This window comes from Podarcis pityusensis (genome assembly GCF_964106645.2).
Source record: "Podarcis pityusensis genome assembly, chromosome: 8".
Classification (NCBI taxonomy): Eukaryota; Metazoa; Chordata; class Lepidosauria; order Squamata; family Lacertidae; genus Podarcis; species Podarcis pityusensis.
In genome coordinates, this window is record NC_138033.1 from 65,639,610 (window position 1) to 65,661,727 (window position 22,118).

At 47.3% G+C, this 22,118-nt stretch overlaps 1 protein-coding gene across 2 annotated transcripts; it reads left to right on the plus strand.

Moving 5' to 3' along the window:
• Window positions 1–181: 181 nt before the first annotated feature.
• On the plus strand, window positions 182–21,045 carry LOC308483371 (ATP-dependent RNA helicase DDX19B). 2 transcript variants are annotated; one of them, XM_081017167.1, is made up of 12 exons: window positions 182–310; window positions 3,317–3,365; window positions 5,301–5,354; window positions 7,034–7,169; window positions 12,552–12,644; window positions 12,972–13,074; window positions 13,503–13,617; window positions 14,119–14,296; window positions 15,128–15,365; window positions 16,670–16,832; window positions 17,265–17,456; window positions 18,744–21,045. In XM_081017167.1, exons 1-12 carry the CDS (start codon window positions 254–256, stop codon window positions 18,803–18,805), a joined length of 1,440 nt encoding a protein of 479 aa, XP_080873293.1. In that variant the 5' UTR covers window positions 182–253; the 3' UTR covers window positions 18,806–21,045. The 2 variants fall into 2 exon arrangements, with proteins under 2 accessions (XP_080873293.1, XP_080873294.1); XM_081017168.1 differs by lacking the exons at window positions 182–310; window positions 3,317–3,365 and adding an exon at window positions 3,453–3,551.
• Window positions 21,046–22,118: the final 1,073 nt, after the last annotated feature.

The window sequence follows — 22,118 nt, forward strand, 5'->3', positions numbered from 1 at the left end:
AGAAAGAAAGAAAGAAAGAAAGAAAGAGAGTGTCCTAGACCTAGACCCTCCGAATCAGAGCACCAGGAGTGGAAGGAGGAACTTATAGCTCCCGGTACAGCAGTGACGCAGACTGCGTTTCCCGCCCGGACTCTCTTAATGGCCTTACCGGGCAGTGCGCGTCACTTCCGTTAGCGCCTGCGCAGTTCTTTCCGGCGGCTCCGTTGCGGCTAGCGCTGCTCAGCCAGGAGGCTTCTTCCTCGCGCGCACCAGCATGGCGACGGATTCCTGGGCTCTGGCGGTGGACGAGCAGGAAGCGGCGGCGGAGTCGGTGAGAAGGCAGGGAGGGGAGAAGCCCGGGTGGGGTGGGGGGAGGGGACCCTTCCTTCTTATTATGGTATTTTTTTCTATTTCCCGTAACTCGCTTTTCCTCTCAGGGCAGCATGTATTGCTCTCCACGCGTTGCTGGTCTCCGTGGTTTACAACAGCCCTGCGAGGTAGGGCAGGTGGCCCAAGGTCACGTGGTGAGCTCCATGGCTGAGGGGTGGGTGTGATGGACCTTGGGCCTCTTTAGTCGTTCTTCCAACGCCCCATAATTATTTAATAATTCATTTATTACATTTATATAATTCGTCACCTTTTCCTCCAAGGAACGAAAGGCCCACTCCACCCCCTACCCCCGTGTTACCCTTGCAATAACTATGAGGTAGGTTAGGTTAAGGGGCAAGCAACTGGCCCAAAGCCACCCAGTGAGCTTCATGGCTGAGTGGGGATTTGAACCCTGGTCTTCCAAGTCCTAGTCCGACACTTCGACCATCACATTTTCTCCCCTCCCCCTTCTAGAGGTTGCTAGAAATGCCCATCAACCTTGCCTGTGGTTAGGGATGATCAGAGTTGAAGTTACAGCCATGCAACCCTTTGGGAATACTGTTCTAACCCCCTGCGCTTCACTGCTCGTAGGCATGCAATCCAAAGTGAGTGCAATCAAAATGAATGAGCCACCCCCAGGGAGCCTTTTTGGCTGAAAGGTGGCATATAAACAGATAGTAATGTAACTTCCCATGGAGGTGCCTGGAAACAGCCTCAGACTTATGCTGTCTGTTCTTCCATCACATGCATGTTTTGCATATTAACACCCTGCTTTAACCCAAGTGGCTGAAGGCAGCATGCATAGTTCCCATTTTATCGTCACAACAGCCTTGTGAAGTACTCTTGCTAGTGAGCTTCATGATCAAGATAGCTTCCCCAGTCTTCGTCCTCTGTGGTGCCCTGCAAATGTTGCTGGACTGAAGTTCCAATTATCCTGGACCATTCACCATGCTGGCTGGGGGCTGGTGGGAGTTGCAGTCCAATAGTCTCTGCAAGTCACCATGCCTACTCTAGTTGCTGCACCACACTATCCACAGGCACACAGTCTGAATTGTGCGACGTAGTTAGCGGAAATAGAGGCTGTACTTGTTGCAGTACATTCTTTTAACATTTTATCTGGCATTCCATGCTGCCTTGGTAAAATTCTGCATTTTTGAAAGGTCATGTATTCCTGGGAGGAGCTAATTTCCTTAAAACAGAGGTTTGTGGTTGTATTATTAATGTTGGAAGGGAGGACATATTTTCTGACCCCACTGGAGGAGGGAGGAAGAGAACTGGTTTCCTAAATACTGTACAGAGATTATTTAAACTTTTTAAAAATTCACTGGTATATGGTTTTATAGAAATTGGTATCTGTCTGGATGCTTAAGTGGGCCATGGGCCTTCATGGTGTAAGCAGAGTCCCATAGTGGATGGACATATGATCTGGGCAGATTTGTCCAGGTAATCCAGAAATGGGTGCCAAATACCATGGAAGGAATCTGGCATTTCTTGTCCCATTGGGATATATGTATGTTTAGTGCAATGCCATTATCTGGGATACTTCAGTTGGTAGAACATGAGACTTAATCTCAGGTTTAGAGCCCCATGTGGGGTAAAAGATTCCTGCAATGCAGGAGGTTGAACAAGATGACCCTTGTGGTTCCTTTCCAATTCTATGATTCTATTGGGGGATAGCAGGGAAGTATAATATATCTCCAACCAGCTTTTGTGACACATGAGCTAAAGCTTTAGTGCTATTTCCGTGTTTCCTTTAAAGGAATGTGATACTAAATTCAAGATATGGGGGCAAGAATCTGGTAGTGGAGATAAAGCAGTTGCTTGCAGTCTGTGTTTCTCTCTGTATTTATTAGCCAGTGTTATCTTTTTAAAGTACTTAAAACTTGGGGATTTAAAGAAAAAACCTTTTAGTGGGTAAAGCACTTGAAACTTTCCTTATTTTATGTAACAAAACCCTGCATATCTGTCCCATTCAAACAATTCTGTCATGATACGTGCCCTGTACAGATCTTTATTGTTTAGCCACAGGCAGTGTTAGAAACTGAGATATGAAATCTAGGAGCTAAATGGCACCTTAAATCTAAGTTATGGGTGCAACAACGTCTAGGGACATTTTTAATAACAAGAATACAAAGCTGAAGATGAATGAACTGCAGCTAAAATATTATATTCATTTTTCACATGGTCTAGTCCTCATCTGAAGGACCTAAAAAGAACCCAGCTGGATCTGTTATGGAATCCACTTTTCACAGTGAACATTCAGTAGCCTATGGGAAGCCTATAAGCAGCACATGAGCGCAACTTCAGTCTCCCCTCTTGTGATCCACAGGAACTGGTGTTCGGAGCCATACCTCCTGTAATACTGGAGGTAGTACACAGCCATTATGTGTAATAGTCATTTATATCCTTATCTTCCATGAATTTGTCTAATCAGATTCGAAAGCCATCCAAGTTGGTGGTCATCACTACATTCTTCTCCTTTTCCAGCCTCCCCAAGTATTTCCGTCTGTCTTTTCCAGCTGACAATATTCTGTGGGTATGGGCCATGCTTAATCCACATTGCCATGTTCTGGATGTGCTTTTTGACTTTCGCTTCCAACTGTGGAGCCCCTGGTTCAGAATCTTGCATCTGCTAACAGCTCACTCGCTGTCAGTGGGAAAATAGCTTTTGATCAACCTCTGTACCAGTGTTTCTCAAACTTGGGTCTCCAGCTGTTGTTGGACTACAGCTCCCATCATTAGGACCAGAGATGATGGTCAGAGATGATGGAAGTTGTAGTCCAACAACAGCTGGGGACCCAAGTTTGAGAAACAGATTTATACCTTCCCATCTGCAATGTGGGGGACATACTGGTCTGCCTTATGCCAGGCTGGCAGTAAGAATGACTGCAAATGTACAAAGCATAATGATGAAGAAACTGGACCAGCCGTAGCATTTGGGTGACTTGTTCTGGTTTTGTTTTTTTAGATGAGCAACTTGCACCTGAAGGACGAGAAATCCAAGCCAGACTCTAATGGTGAGCATAACCATGACTTACTGGGTTGAGCAAGCCATCAACTACTTTTCCTCTTTCCCCCAAATCTTTCTCTTTTTCTGTTTCTCTATTCCTTTCTTGTTCTTGCTATGCAGCACTCAGCAAAAGGCAACCCTGACACTGTTGCTGCAGCTAGAATCGTACAAGGCAGGACAACTCAAGGCACAGGTGGGGGAACTGGATCAGCTGGTGGGCCAGATCCTTACCTCCTTCACCACCACCACCCACCGGCCAACTTTGGCAGGTGTGCAGGGGACCACACCTGTCAGTCACCCGGTGCCATTATGATGTCAGGTGATGACTTAAAGGGTGCTCGCTCTCTCGCTGGCTGATGGGTGCTGCGAGCAGCCCTCTCAGTCGCACTAGGTCAGCCAACCCCAGTGACATCTTTTGTGCTGGATGTCACCCTTGATGTCATATGTTGGAATGGTGCATGTGGTTTGTGGGGGAATCCTTCTTGTGGGTCTAATTAGAACCACAGCCGGGATTAAGGCTGCAGGCCAGAGATCCACTGCTGCTGAATCTTAAGGGTATCCAAAGTTGGCTGGGAGGTTACAAAAACAAATCCCTGTTGCTGGCACTTAAACGCAAACAATATTGTGGCATAACCTTTTGGGGACCAGAAGCCACCCTGACAGGTGCACAAAGCAGTCTTCTGAGTTGGCAGGTATTTGTACATATGGGGTTGGTGGGTGGTAAATGTAACTGTAGACCTGAAAGGGCATGAAATACAATTAGTGGCTGCATCAGAAATGAATACAAGGTTCAGTTGGTTTACTTGTGACTTGCTCCCCCCAATAGCTGCAGCTGTTAAATTGGCAAAGCAAGCTGGAGAGTGTGAATATTGAAGTACTTGCCAGTGTGGTGTAGTGGTTAAGAGCAGTAGAGTCATAATCTGGTGAACCGGGTTCGCGTCTCCGCTCCTCCACATGCAGCTGCTGGGTGACCTTGGGCTAGTCACACTTCTCTGAAGTCTCTCAGCCCCACTCACCTCACAGAGTGTTTGTTGTGGGAGAGGAAGGGAAAGGAGAATGTTAGCAGCTTTGAGTCTCCTTCAGGTAGTGATAAAGCAGGATATCAAATCCAAACTCTTCTTCTTCTTCTTCCTTTAGCAAGAGAGTGATTTCCAAGTCTCGGCTCAGTCCCACAGTATGACGTTTGATAATGAATTTAAGTCAGCTACTGTAGTTCAAACCGACTACAGTCATACCTCAGGTTGCGAATACTGCAGGTTGCACATTTTCGGGTTATGGACCTCACTGAACCCGGAAGTACCGGAATGGGTTACTTCCGGGTTTCGGTGCTCGCGCATGCACAGAAGCACCAAATTGCGTCACATGCATGCGAACACGCGGTGCTACGGGTTGCAAACGTTGCTTCCTGCACACAGATCATGTTCACAACCCGAGGTTCCACTGTATTCCCATTCAAATTCCTCCAGATAACTTGTTCAGTCTATTTGCACCCCACCCTAGATCACACCAACATAGTTCCTCTTCAATTTATTTACCCCAATTAATTTATCAATAGATTCTGCCCCAAATAAGTTAATTACCTTTCTGTTCCCCTCGTTTGTTATCCCCTCCCGCATTATCCCTAGATAAATGCATCTTTTCATCAGCCCCTCCAAATTAACATGCAGCAACCCAAAACCATTGCCCAGCCAGAAATACTTGGGGCACTTTGAAAAGGATTTGGGAGCCTCTGCCCTGTGGGCAACAATCCGCGCCTCCCTGGGTGAGAGATTGGCATATGTATCCTGTGGGCTTTACCTAGCCTGTAAAACTGTCTGGAAATCTAGCATAGTTGCCTATTTGAGCTCCTTGGCTTGTTGGTACAGCATGAAACACTTGACCCATTAAGGATGATTGTTCTGCTTCTGTTTAATTGTACTGTAAACTGTTTGTCCGAACACAGGAGCAGTTCTCAAGACAGATGACAATACGGAGAAGGTTGAAGAGGAGGAAAAGGGTAAGCCTCTTGGACCCCAGAGGGCAAGCTGGGGAAAAGCAAAGATTAAACGGGGGGGGGGGGTAACTCAGTGGGTAAAGCATGTCCCGTTGCACATACAAAAGTCCCTGGTTCAATCCCCTGCATCTTCAGTTAAAGTATCTGTGGTGGTAGTGGTAGGAGACTGCTGCTGGGCTCCAACTCCCATCAGCCGCAGGCAGCATAGCCAGCAGGTAGGGATGTTGGGAGTTGTAGTCCAACAACATATGGGGGCTACATTTCCCCTTCTGTGGCTGGTGCTGATGGGAGCTGTAGTTGGAAACATCTGAACATATCATGTTGGTGAAGGCTTCTGTCTGTCTTGGAGAGCCACTGCCTGCCTACCTGGATCGACCAGTGGTATTACTTGTTCCTTTTGGGGGTGGAGCCATAACTCAGTGGTAGAGTGTCTGACCACAAGAAGAGCCTACTGGATCAAGCCACAGCCTCCTTTTCTTGGGAGGCCTAGGCAGCCAAGTGTCACTGTCCAGTTCTTTTATGTCCTGAGGGAAAGCAAAGCCCACCAGGGTTCCATTCATGGTGCCAGCAGCTTTTCCATCTGCTGGTTCTATCTCAACCACTGGGACAAGAATCCACACCTTCCGCTTTCTAATCCAGAGTGAAAGACTTGGCAGGATGTACCCCCGCCTCCTTCACAGTACAGATAATGTTCAGTGGATTTGAAAGGATGTTATTTTTACGGGTGTCCAGGGCCACATTCGCACGGCACATTTACAGCACTATGATAGAACTTTCAACAATCAGGACTCCCCCCCCCCCCCCAACCAAAGAACTTTGGGAGCTGTAGTTTGTGAAAAGTTCTGGGAGTTATTAGGAGGCCCCTGTTCTCCCAGAGTTACAATTTCTAGAGTTCCCTGGGAAGAAAGATGGCTTGTTAAACCACCCTGGGAACTGTAGCTCTGTGAGGGCATTAGGGCTCTCGGCACCCTTAACGAACTACCCCTCCCAGAATTCTTTTGGGGCAAAGCCAGGACTTTAACGTGTTTAAAGTGATGTTTAAAGTGTTTAAAGGCACCAATTACAGGGGGAAGAGGTGTGTGTATCACTGACCTTCCAAAGGAGCCCAGCATGTTTTGAACAGAGTTCTTCCTTGTGCGGTACTCCTAAAGAACCAATTTCAGTTCTGGTCATTTTGTGCTGTTCATAGTAGTCCATATGTTATAGGTGTCCAGCCAGTATATCAGTACTCTAGCTGCCATCACCCCTGGCCATTGGCCACGCTGGCTGGAACTGATTGGGGCTGGAGTCCCAACAACCTCTGGCTGCAGGTTGTTCATCCCTGCAGTATATGGATTAAATAGGCGCTAGGGAACAACCCATATCTCCTTTATTTTCAGTTTTCCCAAAGTGCTTTTACTAAAAATGTGCCAAGTTTGGTGGAGGGAGGACAGTGAGTCTCTGTAGAGAAGCATTGCCAACCTGCTGCCCTCCAGATGTTTTGAACTATAGCACTACTCGGTCCCAGGTCTCTTGGGTGTTCCACACTGCTACTCCACACAGCTTCATTCAAACAAGGCCATAATTCGGTTGACAGAATTCAGAAGTGATGGTCACTGCTGGCTTTGAACTGCTTCTGCCAAGGGATTGAACTGCAGACTACTTGCTCCCCCTTCAACATTTTCTTTCCTTCTTTCTGTCAGAGGACCGAGCCGCCCAGTCGTTGCTCAACAAGCTGATCCGCAGCAACCTGGTGGACAACACGAACCAAGTAGAGGTTTTGCAGAGGGATCCTACGTCGCCTCTCTACTCCGTGAAGTCTTTCGAGGAGCTGCGGCTGTAAGTGCCTCTCCCAGCTTCCCTTTTCGAGCCATGGGCCCATGTTTCCCTGCACCCGTTGGGTAAAATGAACTTTTCAGCCTTGCCCCTTCCTAGTGCAGCCCCAGTTTCTCCAGAAAGGGTGATCTTAGCGGGTGGGTGGTGGAGCTGCTGTGTAATTTGTGTGAGGTGGGATCCCAAGTTGCACTGAATGATGTGGACAAATTCTGGACTGTTACTGCAGGCAGAGATACCCATTTCCTCTTACTTGATCCCAAAACGTGAACGGCTGGGCTATCTACTATCTTCTGGACTTGATTCAAATTGTTAGGCTTGGCTTGTTCATGTCTCAGAAGCAGCCTTTTACATCTGGCTTGGACCATGGTTCATGGAATGCAGCAAAATAGCTTAAGCAATTCTGGAAGAAAATACTCCCACCACCCTTTTGAGATAATGCTTACCCTCCTGTAGTTTTTATTATAAGTCCTTGCCATTGTTTAAAATAGAACATTAAAATTCTCGAGTCCCATTTTAGGAGGACTTTTAGGGTTGTATTCAACCAATACCAAATTAGAGTAGAAATGTTGAAATTATGGACCTCCAGTTACTTGTGCCTATTATCTTCAGTGGGTCTATCTCTGAATGGGACTAGCATTGAATGCAACCTTTCGTTTCTGTTGTGGCATCACTAGCCTGTTAGGGACTAACATCTGGTCCCTCCAGCTATCATTTCCAGGCTGGAGTTATTTCTTCTAAGTCCTGCCATGGCCCAGGCGTGAGAGTTGCATTTGATGCACCTGAGAACGGGGAGGTAGGGGAGCAGGGAGATATTTTGCCTCTCCCTAACAACTCTAGTTCATCTTAATTTTATTTTGACTATATCGTCAGCTGCCTTGAACTTTGGCTAGTAGGTGGGGTATAAATGAATGTTTTGTAATTGAATAAATGTTGCTGCCCTAATTATAGTTGCTGCCTAATTGAGCTGAGTTTGCCGTCGCTGTGAGGGAAGAGAGACCTTGTGTCATGGTTGTGGCATAGAGGCCGATCCGTGCCCTGCGTTAGCAGCTGGCAGCGTGGGTAGATAATGCTTTTCCTGGCTTTGTTCAAGTCCGTTTAAAGATGAAAAGCATCTGGGCTTAACGGTTGATCACTGTCTCTGCCAAGCACACAGGGAAAACAGAGTTGCATCTTCTCTACAGAGAGATACAGCCTCATTTTATATGTCTTGAAAGAAGCCCTGTTGAGTTCAGGGGGCTTCTAGAGAAACACCCTGATATCAAATGGAAGAGCTTTGAAGGGGCTGGACAAAATTGTAGCTGCTGGTTCTCTCCCCCCCCCCCGCCTGCCCCCATTTCCTGTCCCGGAGGCATTACGCTGCAAGCTCTAAAGCTGGATCAGAATATTTTTGTGGCCAATGTGCCCCACCGCCGCTGCCACCCTTCCCTGTGGCTAGTACATTGTGTGCATGTGGTTGCTGCTGTCAGGATGATATGTGGGTGCTTGCCGAGATAACAGCCCAGGATTCCAGCCAGTCTTTACAAGATTTATTAAGTCCAAAACTATGTACAGTACGGAGCTCTTAAAAGCATGTCTGCCTCAGTCACTATCAGTTGCCGGAAGTTGCTCGGGCCTGTTCCCCCTCCGGAAGTGAAACTTCCTGAGACACCCCCTTTTCCTCCTCTCCTTACGTGAAAACCTAAGTGCCAGAGGCTGCTCTTTTCTCTCTACTATAACAGCCTTTAGATCTCCCTCCCTCTCATTTTCCGTATTTCCTGACAGCCCCTCCTCCTCTCCCTCTGATGAAGTGCAGCTGCTCATCAAAGGAGGCGGCTCTCTGTACATTCCGGTCTCTCCCCCCTTCTCTGCCAACTGATCCCTGACAGCTGCATTATGTGAAAGGGCTAAGGTACCAGTCCTCATGGCAGTGCACGGGCAGCAAAGGTGCAGAAAAACGAGATGGGCAAGTGGAACTGAGCTTCCATTTACTGAGAGGTGTCTTGGAACAATTTTGCCCCCCCCCCTCCATTTTTCTCTCCCCTTCCAGCCTGCTAGCTCCTCTTCCTTTTGGTGTGTGTTCTATCCTCCCTATTCCTGGCCCTAGTTTCCTGTAATATGACCAGCTGTCCCTAACTTGTATTTCCTGTTTCAGTACATCAGGTTCCCTCAATCTAGATGCTCTTGGACTCCAGCACCCATAATCCATGACGGTTGGCCATGCCGACTGGGGCTGATGGGAGTTGGAGTCTTAAAAACCTATGGAGGGCTACCCCTGAAGTGGATCTTTACCATGATGGTTCCCATCCCTGCTGCAAAGTTTGCACTGTCCCAGTTTACCCTATCCACAGGGCGATGCGCCCCCTCCTGTCAAGCCATACATACTTGTTTCTGTTGTGCGTACTGGGAAATCCATTTGCTCAGTGGTGTCGAACACTTTGGGTTGTATCCAACTATGATATACTCAGAGTAGACAAGATTGAACTTCATATTAGTCATGTCCATTAACTGCAGTGGGTCTGCTCTGAATTGCACCAGCATTGGCTACAACCCAGGGTCTGCCACTGATCACTACCCAGTGGCCTCCCTTTATCCACCTGGATAAGAAGATCCCATCTTTAATTGCTTTGTAGCATCCCATTCCTGCAGGATCTTCTAGCAGCCATCTCCTAAAGGGCCCTGCTTCTTGCCAAGGAGCTAAATGGTTTTGTCTGGTGAGGGCTCTGTTGTTGTTGGGAAAGATGCTTCCCTCCTTGTGCCCCTCCTTCAGGAGATTGCTACCAACTGGCAACTCGAGAGACCTCCTTTCCCTTATATCTTCAGTCAAGTGTTGCAGTCTGCAGGAGAGTTTTCTCCTGCAAGTTTCAAAAGTCGCAGTAACTCTGAGCAAGGGCTCTTAGTGTGGTGGCTGCCCCTGTTCTGTGAAACAGCATTCTGGAAGCAGTTGAATATATTTTTGCTCCAACAGGCTTCCCCAGCTGAATAAATGGGTCTTTGCCACAAGTGTCCACTTGTTAGAGTTTAAGTCTTGTTCTATTTGTGGTTTTAATTGTATAATTATATGTAAATCGCATTGAAGATGGTGGTTTAGAAGGTGATTTTTAAAATCGGTTGCAATAATAGCTGATAGACGTGGAGAGTGGGGAGGTTGGGGGAAGTCGCTTTAGATTGTACACTCTTCTCTATTTGGAGAGCAAAGGATTTCATTGGAAAAATCAAAGGCAAGGCTAATTATAGTGATCTTCAGATAAGTCGAGTCTCCGGTTCCTCTTCACAGCCTATGTGTCTCCTTGGCAACGCACTCGAAAGTTCAAGGCTTCGCAGATTTCTGGCGTTTTGAGACAATGCCTGGCTTTTTTCCAGAGGGCTTTTCCAGAGCCCGTACTGGGCGCAGAGTGGTCACATGGAAAAGCCTGCAGCAGTCTTTCATGAAGCGGAGGATTGGGAGGGGGGCACCTTCACTCACTTTGTGGTCTCTCTTCCCGGATATGGGAAGCTCGGTGTTGGGAGATACAGGACAGATTGGTGAAAGGGCTTCTTCACATAACGCATAGGTAAACTTACGGAACTCCCTCCCACAGGAGGCAGTCACGGCCACCGACTTGGGAGGCTTTAAAAGAGGATTGGACAAATTCACAGGGGGAGAGAAGGCTGTCAGTGGTTACTAGTCCCAATGGAGGCTATGCTCCACTATTGGAGTCTGTGATGCTTCTGTATGTTGGTTGCTGGAAACTGCAGGAGGGGAAGAGTGCTTTTGTGCTCACGTACCCAGTGTGATAACAGGATGCTGGACAAGATGGGCCATTGGCCCTGATCCAGCAGGCTCTTCTTAAGAATGTAGGAAGCTCCCTTTGCACCAGGTAGGAGAGTCCGTCTAGCCAAGTGCTGCTTTTTGGGCCCAGTAGCAGCGCTTCAGGATCTTAGGCTGAGACAGGTTTTTCCTGTCTCCTGTTACCTGACACTTTTAACTGGACGTTCTTGGGGTTGAACTGGAGTCTGTCACTTGAGCCAAGGGCCCTTCCCTACATAACAAGCTGTCTTTATATGGAGTCAAACTGTTGGTCCGTCTAGTTTAGTATTGTCTGTGCTGATTGGTAGCTCTCTGGGTTTTCAGATGGGAGCCTTTGTCTACCCTTCCTGGAGATGTCAGTGATTGCACTTGCGTGCAAAACTTGCAGCCCTTCCCCAGAAGGAATTGTGAGTTTTCATAATAAAGAACATAAGACACTGTCATACACTAGATAAGCCTGTTTGCTCATCTAGGAGACCCAGAGTTTTGTCTTCTCCCCAGGATCTCGGACTGAGAAGATTCTTCCACATCACCTGCTCCCCTGATGATGGCACCTGAGACCTTTTTCTATGAACTCATACCCCAAGCTATTGTTTCTCTAACCCAGTGTTCTTCAACCTTGGGTCTCCAGATCTTGCTGGATTACAACTCCCATCATCCCCGACCGCTGACCTTGCTGTGGATAATGGGTGTTGTAGTCCAACAACTTCTGGGGACCCCAGGTTGTGGGACAGTCTGCAGGCCTGGGATGGCTAACTTGTGTTTGACACCCATCAACCCCAGCCAGCATGGCCAGTGGTCAGAGAAGGGAGTCTGGAGGACCACAGGTTTCACCATTGCTGCTCTAGACGCTTTTATCCCCACTGAGCTCACTTTGGTACACAGTGGGCTACCAAGGATGTTCAAAGCACCCTTTTGCAGTTGAGGCTTCCAGGCTCTCTGCTTCGTGCTGGTTTGGGGCACTGCGGTATTTAAAAAGGGAGGTCCACATCTGCATTTTAGCAAGGTATAAGAGTGTGTCGAATCTATTTTCGAAAAGCTGCAGAAGGGAAACTGGTGTTTTTGTTTCTTTGATTGCATCGCCTGCTGCTACTCCTACCACAGATTCTAAGGCATCTTCAGGAGCAAATGAAGTAGCCAACTTTTTAAAACTTTTAAAAACATGCCATTTTTAAAGCTACTGCATTCAGCAGAGACTGGCCCGGGAAGTGTTTGCCTTCATAAATGTGGGACTGGGAAAAGACACAGCAGAGGGCTTAGCCTTACTGGCCTTTTTTGCTGAGATTGCAATGTCCAAATCCATAGCCTCTGTTGCTGAGCTTCTGATGCTGCCTGTTAACTACTTCCTGCCCAGCCCACAGCTTCTCATCAGAAAAGCGAGGGATGAAATCCAGCTGCCGGGCAGCCATGTGTCAACTAGGGCTTATCAGATGGTTCGGAAATGGTACAACGGTATAATGTATGTTTGTTGCTGTGCCCATTTGTTGCGGCAAGCCTCCTATTCAGACAGCTGCAAGGCCCAGTCCTGCTCTGCTTTTGCCGCAGGAGTGTGCTGTGCCTGCCTTCAGGCTGTTCCTTAGCAGCCTTTTTGCTTAGCCTTTTTGTCTTCTTCCTTGTAGGAAGCCACAGCTGCTGCAGGGTGTCTATGCCATGGGTTTCAACAGACCATCCAAAATCCAAGAGAACGCATTGCCCATGATGCTGGCAGAACCGTATGTATTGGTGCATACCTGTTGCAGTGCCTGATGGGTATGGGGCAGGTGTGGGGTTGGCTGGTTATGCCAGGTAGTCAAGAGAGTCTTCAGGCTGGGAGGGGCCCAAAGACTAGGGATGGTGGGCAAGCTTCCCTGTAAAGTTGCCCGTCACTTCTGATCTTCCTCTTCCCACTTCCCGCACAGCTTGCAGCTAGGTGTGTTTTGAAAGGAACATGTAGCTCATGGGGTGCCACAATGTGGCCCGACAGGAATTTTCCTTTTAATAGTCCCCTCCCCAATACACAAGTCTTATAATCCCCCCCCTACTTTGGTGTGTGTCTCCAGTCCACAGAACCTGATTGCGCAGTCACAGTCTGGTACCGGTAAGACGGCAGCTTTTGTCTTGGCGATGCTTAGCAGAGTGGAGCCGGAGCACAGATACCCCCAGGTAACAGCGGATCTCTTCAGCATAGTCTCCTCAGAGGGCCAGTGTCAGGCTTTCTTCTTGCCAGTTTTGCAGAGCTCCTCTCTATTTACGGTGTAATTGGCCAATCAGCTGAACCATGGGTTGGAAGCCTTTTTCCAGCTTGAGGACCGCATTCCCTTTTAGGAAACCTTGTGCGGGTCATGTGTCAGTCGTAGAAGGGACCAAAGGCAAAGTGGGCCGAGCGACATGCATAAAAGTGAGGGGGGGAGGGAGGGAGAGAGAGAGAGAACAGACTGGGGATAGGTTTCTCCCTGGGAATGAATGGCAACCACTCCACAAGCATGGCAGGAACTGAGGCCATGTGGCGGAGGATGCGCTGCACCATAGTAACATCATAACATCCACTTGCCTTAGGACAGTGTCCCAGACTTGCCTCCTTCCTCTTGCAGTGTCTCTGCCTCTCTCCAACCTACGAGCTGGCTCTTCAGACAGGGAAGGTGATTGAGCAGATGGGCAGGTTTTATCCAGAGCTGAAGCTGGCCTACGCGGTTCGAGGCAACAAACGTGAGTGTGAACTCCATCCTGCTGAATAATACTCAGTATCTCACAAGCAGACTAGAGTACGCAGGCAAGGAAATGTCAAAAGGGGCATATAAGTCACCAGGGAGGGACCGAATCCTAACTGGAAGGCCTTTGCGGGGTTTATGTGGCTGTGGGACTCATCCAGATGATGCTGATAATAGCCTGAGCCAGCAGGATCCAGACCAGACCAATTGGCCCCTCAAGTTGGTGTTTCTATAGTTAACCTGCTGGGTTGCTTACAAATGTGGGTTTTCTGGCTGACGGGGTTGATGAGCTCTTTCAATGCTGAATTTTAGACATTGCGAGTGAGGGGCTGGGGATGGGGAAGAGTTGGTTTCCACAGATGGTAGGAGACGAAGCACAGTTTGGTCGCTCCAGCAGGACTCTCCCAGGAAAGCGCGCCCAAGCAGATAGTGCTGCCCTTTCTGGGTCTGCTGAGGTTCTGCCTACCTCACATCTGCCCTTGATCTCTTCCATGAATAGTGGAGCGTGGCCAGAAGATTGCTGAGCAGATTGTCATTGGCACGCCTGGCACCGTCCTGGATTGGTGCTCCAAGCTGAAATTCATTGACCCCAAGAAGATCAAAGTCTTTGTCTTGGATGAGGCCGATGTCATGATAGCCACCCAGGGTCACCAGGATCAGAGCATCCGCATCCAGAGGTAAGGGTGGACTCCTTGTACAATTGACTGGGTGCCTTGTCACCAGTTTGATGCCGGATTTCCCTGGCGCAGCTGTGCACATCCAGTACCCTTCCGGTTAGTTGCAAATTTCAACAGAAACGAAACTTACTTCTGACTTTACCGGCCCGAAGGAGCTTGGGCCTTGCATAATAGTAGTTGCTTCAGGAGCTCTGTTATCTCCCTATAATTGTCCCAGTCTGCCACGTTTGGCATTTTAGGTACGGTGCTACTACATTGATGGCTACCAGCCACAGTGGCTGTCCTCTGCCTCCACAGTTGGAGGCAGCAATGCATCTGAGTTTCAGGTGCTGGGAACCACAGGAGGGGAGAGGGCTCTTGTGCCCGGGTCCTACTTCCAGGTTTCCTGCAGGCTTTTGGTTGGCTGCTGTGAGAACAGGATGCTGGACTAGATGGGCCGTTGGCCTGGTCCAGCAGGCTCTTCTTAGGTTGTAGTAATGGTCCCTAGTTTAGAAATCAAAGGGGATTAGACACATTTATGGAAAAGGAGAAGTCTCAAAAATGTAAGCTGTAGCAGTGATGGCTCAATGGAACCTCCAAGTTTGTCAATGTCTTTCTGAAAAAACTCTGCTGGGGGAGCAGGGATCCCAAGATGGCAGTGGAGGACTGTTCTCTTCAAGCCCCGATTGTGGGCTTCTGGGAACTTCTGGTCAACAGCTGTTGAGAAGAAAAGTCTCTGGCTAGAAAGGCCATTGGTGTGATCCAGTGGAGTTGTTCAGTTCTTATTGTGACTCTCTAGCTGAGGAAAGAATGTGACTTTTCTCCCCACCCCATCCGTATCCTATCTCTCAGGATGCTTCCCAAAGACTGCCAGATGTTGCTCTTCTCAGCCACGTTTGAAGACTCTGTGTGGAAGTTTGCCCAGAAAGTTGTCCCCGACCCCAACATCATCAAGCTGAAGCGGGAGGAGGAGACTCTGGACACCATCAAGCAGTATTACGTCCTGTGCAACAGCCGTGAGGAGAAATTCCATGCCCTCTGCAACATCTATGGCGCCATCACAATTGCACAAGCCATGATCTTCTGCCACGTGAGTCCTTTTTTTGTTTGCTGCTCACCAACCCCTCTTGCTTTTGGCTTCATGCAAATCCAAAACAGTGATGCATCACTACAAATCCTCCAGTGGGGGCTGTTCTATGGCAGCCTTGCATTTTTTATGCGTATAGGAAGAAATTAAAAATATTTCCAACTAAATAGCGGATCATATAGATAACACAGCAGAGGCCCAAAAGCACATAGTATCCTTTTGCAAAATATTTTTGGAGACAGTATTCATTTTTGGTGCTGGTTTTGCCCTTCTGCTATTATAATATTCACAACAGACTGTGTGATTCAGCATTTTCCTAAGTAATGGGATCCGATTTTCAACACATTCATCATCAATTTGTCTCCTTTCTCTCACTTTTATTGTATTAGTTGATTTCATCATTTGGGCACCATCCCATAGTTTTATAATCCAGCAGTCCAATGCTGGAACATTTTTTTTTCTTGCTTGAAACTAATTGCCTTGCAGGCAGCTGTTGGAAAGTGTTGTTATCTCCCTGTCCTTTAACAAAACATAGTCTTTTACATATCCCAATGTTACTTGTAGCAAATGCCCTATTATATTCTCAATTTGTTTCAACACTGAAGTCCAGGAGGGTATTATTTGAGGACATGGCCAAAATCTGTGTCGTATATCGGCACTTGTAGTCTTGCATCTCCAACACAGGTTATTTGATTAAGTCTAGCTAGGGTCAAGTAAGACCTGAAGATGAGTTTGTAGAAATCTTCTGAGACTGATGGGGAATACATATGCATTCTCCATTTCCAAGTTTTGATGGGTTTCCAGAAACTTGTCCCAGGATCTTTCCCCAGATCTCTTCCCATATTTCTGGATGGCTATTGGGCATTGTATCCAGTTTCACAATTAGTTTCCAGGTCTTCTGGAGTAGCATGTAAGTGCTTTGAGGGAAGAGGTGGGGGCATCCCAGTTTTAAAAAAGAACTAAATCGGCTCATTTTTAAAAGAACTAAATCGGCACCTACACCATTTACTGCCATACTCAGAGAGAGAGAGAGCTTTTTGCACCTCAGCTCTGTTCTGACCTACTGGGAGGGTGAGTGTCTAATCCTTGCATCATCGAATGAAACATAGGCCTATTTAAGAGGCTCATGCTCAATGTCGGAGAGACTGAGCCAATGCAAAGAGGAACTGAGCAGGAAGTACCTAAGTGGAGTTTTTCCTTTATTTCCAAATGTAGGCTTAAGCAGAGGTGGAAATCCCTTGCCATAAAAAAGCCCCTCTCTGTTGGTGTTCATGGAGGTGCTCCTCTTTTTGTTTCACATTTTGCAGACTCGCAAAACAGCTGGCTGGCTAGCTGGGGAGCTCTCCAAGGAGGGTCACCAGGTGGCACTCTTGAGTGGCGAGATGATGGTGGAGCAGCGTGCCGCGGTGATCGATCGCTTCCGGGAGGGCAAGGAGAAAGTGTTGGTGACTACGAATGTCTGTGCCCGAGGTAACGGTGTACTCCCTGTACTCTCCAAAATTGGCTTCGGGGTCAGGAGGACCCCCAGAATGGGGGCTGGAGGGAGGAGAGGGCAAACCAAAATACTTGCCCTGATGGAACGATTGCCTTAGTGCACTACTCAATACCTCTCCCATTGCAGGGGGTTGGACTAGATGACCCTGGTGGCCCCTTCCAACACTGATTTTACGATTCAGTTCCATTTTGTTTGTTTTTGAAAACAAAAAATCAGAACTAAGAGAACTTGGAAAAGGCTGCTAGATTTTAAGTAAATAAATTGGTGGCTGGTTTTTTTGTTGGTATGTTTTAAGGGCACATTTTAGGCCTTCTGTGCTGCAAACAGTCTGTGCTTTTGTAAACCTTATTCCTTCTATAAAGGAATGAGCTGTCCTCTCCAAATCTCGCAATGCTCTCCTCCCCTAGGGATCGACGTGGAGCAGGTCTCCGTCGTCATCAACTTTGACCTTCCAGTGGATAAAGATGGGAATCCGGACAACGAGACATATCTTCACCGCATTGGCCGCACGGGACGTTTTGGCAAGCGGGGCCTGGCCATCAACATGGTGGACAGCAAGCACAGTTTGAACATCCTCAACAGGATCCAGGAACATTTCAGTACGTCCTGCCATGCTTCTTTCCCCTATCTTTTGTTGAGCAGCTTAAGCGGCTATTGTGCAACCTAACAGGGCACTTCCAAGTCGAATAATTGTGTGCTGTTCTGGGTGTTCTGCACCCCACATCAGAAAGGTGGGAGGAGTGGTGGAAACTTGAACCCCTATTTGCTGGGATCTCCAAGTGTTGTTGGACTCCAGCAGCCCCCATCAACATGGCGAGTTGTTGTGGATGATGGGAACTGGAGTCCAACGCCATCTGGAGGGCCGCATGTTCCCCCCTCTTAATCTTTTGGAATAAACTACGCATCTCCACCTGGTAATGATTGGATATCCTCAGAAACAGGCCTCTGGGAAAACCACTCTGTCAAACTGTTTGTGAGGACAGGTGAGGTTGGTGAGGCCTCTCCATCCCCAGCCAAAGCAACTTGGCCAAGGAGAATCTCTCTCCCTCCCAGACTGAAGCTTCACAATCACTGGATTAGATTAGTAATCCTCAAACTCTGCCATGAGAGAGAGCTGCCAGTGTTGTCCCAAGAATTACCTTTTTTTAAAAATAAATTGAATGCAATATTTCCCAACCTAGCTGTCCTCTATCTAGCTGCTGTCAGACTACGATTCCCCTCAACCCTGGTGGCCAGGGATGGTGATGGAAAGTCGGGGTGCACCAGGTTGGCCGAAGCTAATTTAATGTCCCTTGGGGGTTATCAACTCAGAAGGCGGACCACTATTTCTGTGGAAGTAGGCAAGGCCAGAACAGAGAGCCATGCCATCGGCTCTGTTCCCAGGGGACTGTCATTGTGTGTGCTGGGACCCACTGCACAGAAGGTGCCTAACTGCCTTCCTCTCTGAGAGATGGTGTCTGTTGTCTCTCTGCATGAAGCACTGTGCTGGACTTGCCTTCTTCCAATTAGGGATGTGCTCTGAGGCTTTGAGCACTATTTGTGCAGTAGCAAAGGAGGTGGGCCTTCTGGGAAGGTGGCCGACTCTCAATCCTGTACACTGGGAGGCCACTCAGAGTGGCTGGGGCAACCCAGATAGATGGGCGGGATACAAATAATAAAATTGTTGTTGCTGTTGTTATTACTGTAAAAGTGAAGTGGTATGTTTCTCCAGGTTCCGTTTTAATTGTGAAAAAGATGTTTGGCTGTCGGCCTTTAAATGTTTCTCACCACCACCCCTCCTTGGTTTAACCTGAAGAGGATTTGGTTTGATGCAATCCCTGGTCGTAATTCCAGTTCTTTCTTGTTAATTTGACTCCACTTTCTCTCTCCCCCCACCCCCTCCCCAGACAAGAAAATTCACAAGCTGGATACAGACGATTTGGATGAAATTGAGAAAATAGCAAATTGAAGCCCGGTTGCCGGAATTGGTGCACAATCCCTCCCACGGTAGCACTCCTACTGCAATTGGATCGCATCCTGATTGGCACACGTCTTAGCCAGTCACACGCAAAGGGACTTTTTAAAGATAACAAATACACAGAAATTACCTCAACTTTAAAAAAGAAAAAAAAAGAGTGTGGCTGGACTTGATTTTTAAAGAAGTACAAACTTTGGAGAAAGAAGAAATGTTTACAACAAATTTTAACTTCCTTTTTTATTTTTTAGTTTAGCCTTAAAATGGGAAGATATCTTAAATTCTAAAGATGATGCCAAAAACATAGCCAATCACTAAGTAGAGGAGAGAATCAGACACACCTGCTTTGATCTCTGTCAAGAGAGGAGCAACATTTTAACCATGGCCAAGCGGTATATTAAATGTTCCAACAACCCAGTTGTATATAGAGAGGACCTTCTGTTCTTTGACGGAGAGAGCTCGGAAATCTGGCAAAAAGGAGTTTTTGTGAAATGGCGTTTTTCACTTAGAGCTTTCTGTTTCCTAGATCTCTGCAGATCACACTGCTAATTCCTTAGATAGGTGGTCCAGAGGTAATTGCTCTTCAGTAGGCTGAACAATCACCTGACTTTTAACTTCTCCCTTGCAAGGAACATGCCCTAGGAACTGTATTCTAACCTGCTGACCTGCAGAAGCTTTTGGACTCCAGACTCGCAGCAGGCAGCATGGGCGCCTTAGTCAAAATATGATGGGTGTGATAGTCCAACTGCATCTAGGGAGGTCCTATACTGACCACCCCTGTTCTATGGAGTCTTGAGATCCTCAGTCACCACGCAGGACTGCCCAGAGTGGCTTGAGGGGAGAGCTGTTGCTTTTGGATATGTTTTTTGTTCACAGGGTTGGCAGAGGCAGTGTCTGCTGTAGATTTTGGAAGGTCAGGCACCCTTTGTGAGCCTGCCTCCTCATTGCTTCAGGTCCAGGAGTCTCTTTTGGCTCTCAGCAAATGCATGGTCATGCCAGCCTTTGTGGTACCCCTGGAGCTGTCTTTGTATTTAAAATGCTGTTGTGGCGAAGGATGCCAATTTAGCACAGTGGATGTAGGGTGTATTATCAGTTCTGCCATACCAGAAAAGACAACCTGTACTACTTCGGTCAGGAAAAGGGATGAAGAGGTTAATCAGCAAGTCCTCCGTTGTGTCAGAGTATCGGGTAGATCTGCACTTTGCAAGCAGGGAGCAATGAAGAAGTAGAGGAGGATGGATTAAAGATTTGTTGGTTGCATGCCCCCGTCGCCCAAGGAAAAGGATTGCAAAGGATGGCTCTTACTCTAGCAATGCAACTGCAAAGCCAGTATAACCTCTTTCCTGGGCCTTGTTTCATTCCCATCGTAAAGTCTGCCAGCAGGCTGCATTTTAGACAGGTATAACAATTCCAAGGCCACCTGGTTGCCAGGGTAGACTCTGTCTAATAGACCCAGTTGTATTCCTGGCCTCTGTAGCAGCTGATCTGGAGGCAGGGGAAGCTCAGTCTTATCTTTGTGCCCTTCTGACACAAGGTGTGGCCGATTCCGGAAATCCATCTAGAACGGAATGGTGGACGTCGAACTGTCTAGGCCAATTCAGACTAACTTCTGTTGCAGCACAGCAAAAAGGGAACTTGTGGTCAGGCAGGAAAAGGGATGCATTGTGGGGCCAAAGACTTCTTGTACTAATGCAGTTTTTAAGTATGTTTTATCTTGAAAGGGGGGCAGTTCCCCCAACCTCATGACAGTTGGAGGATCGGGACAACCCCCTACTTGGCACAGGAATCTTTTAAAAAAACCTAATAAATGGTAAATTTTGTGGATTTATCCATATCCTTTTTTAAAATGTCATTTTAAATTTTTTAAAAACATTCCAGTTGTTAACTTCTGTTCAATGATGGAAATGTGGAATCTAAATATAAATATATACTTTAGGAAGTGGACAAATGCAGACTCCAATCAATTTGTGTTAAACGGCTTTAAGAAGTGGTGGAGCCATTAAAAAAAAAATACATACCAACTTTACCAGGATATATCTATTTTTCTTCCTTGCAAGGGGAACAGCTGAGTGTGTGCTTTTTTGTGGCAGAGGCTATTCAACCACTTTCTTTATGTAGAACTGCCGAGTGACAATATTGAGAGCATTGTGCTGGTCTTGAATAGAAGATGGGTGGGCCTGCGTGGTTTTCCTAATGTGCTTTTCAGTTGGAATAAAGAACCCAAAAGACTGAAATGTAGTCCTGGCTGCCTTTCTCATTCAGGTAGACTACTTTTTTTCAGCCAGAGTTGACAATTGTGTGTGTCTGTATTAACAACCAGCTTTGCAGCACTGGACTGGGAGCAGGTTTAAAAAAATTATCCCAGGACTGTACTTCAGGAGGGATGTTGAGCAAACTGGGCAAGAGGTGGATCTCATGTTTAAGTCTTAAAAGGTTGTAGTTTGTATACATCTTAAGGTTTATTGTCAGTGTAGACAATAATGAGCTAGATCAGGGGTAGGCAACCTAAGGCCCTGAGGCCAGATGCGGCCCAATCGCCTTCTCAATCCGGCCTGCGGACGGTCCCGGAATCAGCGTGTTTTTACATGGGTAGAATGTGCTTTTATTTAAAATGCATCTCTGGGTTATTTGTGGGGCATATGAATTCGTGCATTCCCCCCCCCAAAAAAAAATATAGTCCGGCCCACCACATGGTCTAAGGCTGAAAAAGGTTGCTGACCCCTGAGCTAGACTGACCAATGATACGACTTTCTGTTGTTGTTGTTGTTTAGTCGTGTCCAACTCTTCGTGACCCCATGGACCAGAGCACACCAGGCACTCCTGTCTTCCACTGCCTCCCGCAGTTTGGTCAGACTCATGGGCCCTGTGTCCTCCCCAGATGGGAAACCACAGAGCAGATTTATATTGTGCAAACTGAAATCCTTGCATTAACAGGATGCATTAGATATGCTGGGCAGGATCCAACTATGTCCCATCAATTTCAGTGTATCTGTTCTTGAGTAAGGCTAAAACAGAAATAACCCACTTTGTTTGACAACACAGGTAAAGATGGCTGTGTTACCTTTGAGCTCAGGGGAATTGGGATGGTTGCTGTTAAGCACAAGATCTTTGATGAAGACACCTCTTGAACTGGTCCAATGTGCTTACCATTAGCCACCTTGACCTTCTGTCAAGAAGGAAAGTGGGATAGAAACTATAAAAGTGGGGTGGAGACCTTTGGTGCCTGCTCAGTTACCCACCCAAGTATCGTGTATGTGTGTGTGTGTTCCAAATTGTTGATCTTGCAGCACTAAAAAATTAGGCACTC